A 7,094-nucleotide genomic window follows, 5' to 3' on the forward strand; every position below is an offset into this window, starting at 1 on the left:
TCAACCACAGAGCTACCAAGAGCTCTCCAGCTAGAAATTCACTTTCAGTTGTTGTAAAAAGGAACTGTTTTAAGTCTGTTAGACCCTGCTAAATGTTTATTTGCAGATATCCTGTTTTAACAAAATAATTTTAAATGAACACGGTATGAATTTACGGTGAGGAGACTGCATACTGTCACTTATCACAAAGCCATCGTTAGCATTATCAGCCATTTCTAACTTACTGCATTCAATTCCTAATGAAAACAAAAGACAATCACCTATACAAGATGGATTCAGTTTTGAAAACTGAAAAGAGGAAAAACTAATAATAAAAAATTGCAATTTGAGTAGTCAAGATTTTTTAGCATAAACTATAAAAAGCAAATGTGTGTTTTTTCTTTTGCTGCTGTTTCAATTTTCCTTCATTTCCAATGACTCTAAGGAAATTAAGCATTCCGACAAACTGCATGGACTTCCAGGTATTCAAGAACTCTGGCTGAGCTCTCTGACAGTGAGCTTAGCCTCCAGCCCCTACTTGTCTGTGCCTTGAGAAGCAAACCTTCCCCTGCCCCTCAAAGGCAGCTTCTGCACTGGAAGGTGCTGCTGGGATCCTGCACCTCGCAGCCACTCAGGCCCCCGACTCCTGCACCTGACCTCACTGAGCTGACTGGTGCATCTCCCGGCATCTCCACAGAGACGGTCCCTGACCCACCCACAGACACAGAATCAGGCCCTGCTCCTTCCTGGATACTCTGGCCTCCCGGGACCGTCCCCCACCTGCCACCCGCCCTGGTGCTTCCTTCCATCCATCCATCTGATCACGTTTCTTAGTGACCTGGTCATATTGCTGTGTGGATGAGCCCACTCATTCCCAGTCGCTCACGGCCCCCACAATAATTCGTTCCTCCCCTTTCACCTCATCCTGATTCCACCCTCGGAATGCTTATGCATGTGCTCCTCTCTTAGGATAACCCACTGGGAACTGCTGGTGTCCAAATTAAAGCCACCGCCAGTAGACACGTCTGAGTCCCTGGTGCTCCTCATGCCACGGCATGCATGTGTCCACAGTCTTGCTCACGGGCACTTGGGCAGGAGCCTCTGCGCCCACCGTGAATCCCCAAAGGCAGGGCTTCTCTCTCCTCCGCTCCCCGACAGCACCTGCGCCCAGCACGAGCTCCCGGGAGGCCTCGCATGCTAACATCTCCATGAGTCCCCTCGACCTCAGCATCTGAGCTTCCTAGACTCTGCTGCTGGTGTGCGTGGGGAAACCTGAGATCTTTGTAACGACACACTATCGTGCACCGAACACAATGCTGGTGCTATTGTCACGACCTAGAAACAGCCATGTTCCTCATCCCCCAGAGCGCACCACGGTCACTCAGTACAACACGCGTGTGCTGCTTAGTGCCCTGCGCCTGCTGCTGCCCGTGCTGCAGGAAACAGCCCAGAGTCGAAGGACAGTCACGAGCCACCCAGGAGACAGTCCTGCTGTGGCACGCAAACACAGAGCACCGCAACCGGCCAGCCTCGGCTTTCCAAGAACTCAGACTGTCACTCCTGCCTTCACATTCCAGACCCCAACAGCAGCTGAGCCCACACTTCTGAGTGCATGGCCAGGTAGAGCTCCAGAAACTGAGACAACTGAGATAATCACTGACCCGGCAGGTGCGTCAAGGGCTATTCCCAGCTGGCCGCATCACCTCATGGGATTCCCCACCGTCCCATGAAATCGGCACTAATCCCACAGAGGCCATGAGGAAGCTGGGGCCACATGGCAGGTGAGGGAGTATGTCAGGTCACCTGTGCAGGGGCAGACCACACCTCGGCCATACTGGGGGCCTCCCCTGACAGGAAGGACAGGGCCAGACAGGGAGAGAAGGGTACTCAGAGGGCACTTCCAGCCAGGAGCAGACACATCAACCCAGGAGATCTTTACCAAGACAGACCAGAAGCTGTGGAGACCAACAGACAGGAGGGGAGGCAGTGAGGCCACAGAGACTGCAGGCCCGCCACATGCACCCTGGAAGCAGAGTCCTGAAGCCCTTGCCCACGTTCCCCATCCTCTGGGGCTCCTGGCTGCCCTTGCAGTGTGACACCGATGAAGGTCGAGAGCACGTGGGCAGTGCTGCGGCAAGAGGTGACTCACCTCGCTGTCCTGCGTGATCTGGACTTGCTCCCCCTGCGGCACCTGGGCGATGTGGAGGTGTCCCTGTGGGATCCGCAGCAAGAGAAGACACCAAGAAGCATCAGAAGACAATCAAAAGCAAAGGAAACAAGAAACGTCTTCCGGAATGTTTGTTCTTATCTGTTTATAATTCAAAAAGATAACTGAATCCTGAATAGTGCAATACAGTCTGTGGTCACCTCTTTAAATTAAGCTTTTGGTTCACAGCAGTCCCCCTCATCCATGAGGGTTTACCCCTCTCCCCACTACGTGGACACCAGAAGCCGTGGATGGTGCTGAACCCCGTATATGCTATGCTTTCCCCTGCCCATACGTGCCACACAGCTTGGACATGCTGGACAAAGGAAGGACTCACGTCCCGGATGGGATGGAGCAGGACGACCAGATTTCATCATGCTACTACCCAGAAGAATACACAATCTGAAACTTACAAATTGTTTATTTCTGGAATTTCTCATCTAATATTTTCCGATCATAGTTGACCATGGGTAATTAAAACCTGGGAAAGTGAGGTGTGGGTAAGGGGGGACTACTGTGTAATATACACAGAGCATCTTCCAGTACTTCACAAAGGAGCAATAGGTCCCAGGAAAGGTATTTACATCTTTAAATGTTACTAAACAAGTAAATGTTAAAATGTGCCTGGCACACAGAAAAGAGGGGAAACAGAAAATCAGAATGACACCTCTTTCCAAATGATACGTTCAGCTCTCTGGGAATGCTGGGAGGCTACGCATGGAGCTTGTGGCTAGAGCAGGGGAGCTATTCACGTGCCTACACTCACAACAGGGCAGGCAACGTTTTTCAAATCAAAGAAACACTCGTATGACTATTTAAACAGTTTGAGTAAACACTAATAAATGTGATTCAAAAAAAAAAAGTCAAAGAATCCAATGTTTATACATACAGGCAGACAAATAATTCCTATAAACCTATAAATGAAATGAATACTCCTTATCTTATTTGAAATTATCTCTTAGTCAAAATGGATCTTAAAGTCCTGTAGAATGTTCTGTGTAAGCCTTATGGCAAAGTTATCTACTCTGGAACTCTTTCAAAGAACTTCTTACTAACAAGATGAGAGGAATTGCCGTTGTGAATGTCAAACAAATTAATAAATAAGCTTATTAAATAAGATTCACTATTCATAACTGTCTCATCTTCTTTGGAAGAGGAAGGGTAATGCCCCCTCTAAAAGCCCCAGAATTTTCTGGAAGCTTTCCCTCTTCCAGACAGCGTGCTGAAGCCACACTGAGATGAGAGCCACGCCCCACTCTCAATAGCGAAGGACTTGTTTCCAGGAGAAAGCCCTGGCGACACGGAGGCACACAATGACCTCTGTCTTCAGAGGTCCCAAGGGTGCTGGTGCCACTAGACATCGGCGATGTCTACTGGTACACGTAAAAGTTCTAGTCACCCAGCAAAGCTTCCAGAAAAGTCTTCCTTCCTTCTCAGCCACCCCCTACTCTTGCGCCACAGAATCCAGGAGGTGTCTGTAGAGGGACTTCACCCGGGAGTCAGCCCCGAGCTCATCAGGCTGACCACAGCTTGGGCCACAAAACCCCAACAGAGAACTCTGCACGGGCAAGGCAGGACATTGACTCACTGCTGGGGCAGTGCCCACCCAGTCTAGGTGTGCTGAGTAACTCCAAGGCAAACGCTGATGGGAACAATGCTTTTGCCACTGATCCTGGAAAGAAATGACTCTTTGCCTCAGAGAGAGGGCGCCTGCGCTTCTGAACTGAGAAATATTTCTGATGCTTCCCAGGAGCACGAGCTGGGACAGGCACCACTGCACAGCCTGACCCTCAGAGCTGACTGCCCGCCTGCCTGCTGGCAGGACTGAGGTGAGCTGGGCGCCTGCCCCACCATGTGCTCCAACCCCTAGGCTCTGCAGCAGCCACCCCCACCTGTGAAACGTTAGGAGCGCACGGCTATGACGACCTCTACTTTAAATGGGGACCCTGTGCCTCCTCCCAAGCTATCACTGTGCCTCCGAAACAGTGGAACTGGTGGAAGCCGCCATGGCCCTGCCGTGGCCCGCCCTGCAGCCCCCTTTCCCAAGGTGCGAGGTGGAGAGGGTACGTACTACTTGCACCTGTCCATCTTCTCCGATCTGGTGGATCTGCACCTGCTGCGCATTGGCCAGCGCGTAGTGTAGGGCCTGCGGCTGCGGCTGTGGCTGCGGGAGCTCGCTGGCGGGAGGTGGGGTGCTCATCATCGGCTCTGTGGGGGCGACAGGTGTGAACAGGGTGAACGAGAAGTTTCTTAGGCATTGCCTCTTGCGGCATGTGTGCACCCCTGTCCCTCCCTCTTGACTCCCACAGCAGAGAAGAGGAAATGCTTCATTTTTCCTCGACTCGCTGCGTCTCCCCTCTTCTGCAGAGATCGTTACGAGTGAGTCTTAGGAACTGAGGCTTCCCACACGGAACGCAGAAGGACCTGAGAGTGGAGTGATGTCGCTGTGACAAAACCCCTTCCAGCCCCAACTTATTTAAATGAATAAAGCTCTTAAGTGGACATTAAAAGCTGTTTCAGGCTGGCAATATTTGTCCATGGATAATTAAACTAACAGGACAAAAGCCTCATCCATACACTTAAAGGTACATTTCCGACAAATTTTACTTGCTGTGTTTAATCAAAATGAGATACATTTGCTTTGATGTACTGTGTATTAATTTTCACTGTAATGATGTCTCAATCTTAATTTTCGTAAACACTTAGAATATTAAGAGCGCAGAAAAACTTTTTAATTTTCAATGTATACTCGTAGCTTTGTTGCAGAGAACTATAATAACTAATTTTAAAAAACTTGTAAGCATAAAAATGTAGTAAGAAGGGCCGGGCACAGTGGCTCACACCTGTAATCCCAGCACTTTGTGAGGCCAAGGCAGGCAGATCACCTGAGGTCAGGAGTTCAAGACTAGCCTACCCAACATGGTAAAACCCCGTCTCTACTAAAAATACAAAAATTAGCCAGGTGTGGTGGCACACACCTGTAGTCCCAGCTACTTGGGAAGCTGAGGTAGGAGAATCACTTGAACCTGTGAGTCAGAGGTTTCAGTGAGGCAAGATCACACCATTACACTTAGCTCTAGGCAACTGAGCGAGGGGGAGAGGGAGGGGAAAGGGAAGGGGAGAAAAGAAAAACTTTCCGTGTATTTTTTACCAATAGCTAATGTTAGGTATTAAATTGCCATAGTACACAGATTCCACTGAAAACATTTTTTAAAGTAACAATAAAATGTTGGCTTTTTTTTTTTTTTTTGAGACCGTCTCGCTCTGTCACCCAGGCTGGAGTGTAGTGGTGTGATCTTGCCTCACTGCAACCTCTGCCTCCTCGGTTCAAGCGATTCTCTTGCCTCAGCCTTCCAAGTGGTTGGGATTACAGCCACCCACCACCATGCCCAGCTAATTTTTTTTGCAGAGAAGGGATTTCACCAGGTTGGCCAGGCTGGTTTAAAGCTCCTGACCTCAAATGATCCACCTGCCTCAGTCTCCCAAAGTGCTGGGATTACAGATATGAGCCACTGTGCCCAGTCACATAATAAAATGTTGATACTTGCAATATGCTAGAAATTGCCCAGCTACACTAAATCAGAATCTGAATTTCATGAGATTCGAAGGTGGTCCTCCTGCATGTTGAACGTGGAGAGCTCGGCTCCAGCCAAAGACCCTGACTCCACCTGAGAACCTCCAGATGTGGGTCATGTCCCAAAGCAACCACCCCCAGGCAGTGCTGCACGCTCCACAGTGTGTTCCTGTCTGCCTGAGCAGTTACAGAGCACTCAGCACCATAGGTCCTCCAGCAAGCCTTGTGGACCCCAGGAAGAAAATGACGAAATCCCAGTTGGGCTGAAGCCCACCTCCGCGGACCTGCTGTTCCTCCACTGACCCTCTCAGCACCTACAAAACCAGCCTAATTCTTCACTGATGTGCTGCTTCTCCAGGCATCTAACCATTATCAAACCTTGTGAAATCTCAATTTCTAACTGTTTCCCCAAGACAATGGTTTCCAGCCCACTGCCACCTTGACAGTCCCTGGAGAGCTCCTCCCAGCGGCTCCAAAATGCCCCACTGGGCCACAGGGCAGACAAGCTAAGAACGGGTGTACTCCAGAGTGCACCTTCCAACCGCACGGGCTCCGAGGAAGGTCCTGCGCAGCCAGCACAACACTCTGCTTCACACGCTGCTACACCACTGTCTACTCCTGTGCAAATGTTTTGAGTCTACATTTCCAGCTATGAAATTTCAGCTCATTAAATTTACCCTTTCAAGATTTTAGTATCCTAATGACGCAGGCCAACATATCTGGCAGTCGTCAGGTTATATAACAACCGCTTCTTGCTCACTAAGGTCCTGGCAAGTAATTTAACTTGGGTTTTGATTCCCCATTGGATGAAACAGACCGCTAACCTTACCAAGTGCACGTACCTGAAACACATGGCAGGCAAGCCTGGAAACCACTCTCCTCGCTTTTCAAGTCTAGGAGTTCCCTATTGTTCTTTCTGATGTCTTCTATTTCTCTCCTTGCTATGTTCCTTTTTTCCTTTAAATTCTTGAATGTAATTTTAATAAATTTCAATGTCCCAGTCAGTTAATCCCAGCCAGGGTCCCTTCCTGTATTTAATAAATTTCAATGTCCTGGTCAGTTAATTCCAGACAGGGTCCCTTCCTATCTTCTGATTTTCTGATCACAGGTCACAATTTCCTGCTTCCTGGTACTTTTGACTGGATACTGGAGATGGTGAATTTTACTTTGTTGGGTGTCTAGGTTTTGTTATCTTTCTTTTAAAAGTGTTGTTACTTGTGGTTCAGTGTGATCTTTCTCAGGCTGTTTTAAGCTCCGCCTTTACTCTGGGATAGGTTAGCCGCCAGTGGGCGTGGCCTGCTAGTGCAGTGATGGCTGTTTTAAGCTCCGCCTTTA

General features: G+C 49.2%; 1 protein-coding gene across 1 annotated transcript in view; it reads right to left on the reverse strand.

Annotated features, from left to right (window-relative positions):
- The window catches only part of BANP (BTG3 associated nuclear protein), a 108,816-nt gene that overhangs the window by 42,377 nt on the left and 59,345 nt on the right, over positions 1-7,094 (reverse strand). The window contains exons 9-10 of the mRNA XM_011928015.1: positions 4,257-4,393; positions 2,129-2,191 (exon numbers count right to left, since the gene is read on the reverse strand). Of these exons, the coding sequence (XP_011783405.1) occupies positions 2,129-2,191; positions 4,257-4,393 (200 nt within the window). The remainder of the gene's footprint in view (positions 1-2,128; positions 2,192-4,256; positions 4,394-7,094) is intronic.

The sequence above is a fragment of the Colobus angolensis genome, unplaced genomic scaffold, assembly GCF_000951035.1.
Source record: "Colobus angolensis palliatus isolate OR3802 unplaced genomic scaffold, Cang.pa_1.0 Scaffold76, whole genome shotgun sequence".
NCBI classification, from domain to species: Eukaryota; Metazoa; Chordata; class Mammalia; order Primates; family Cercopithecidae; genus Colobus; species Colobus angolensis.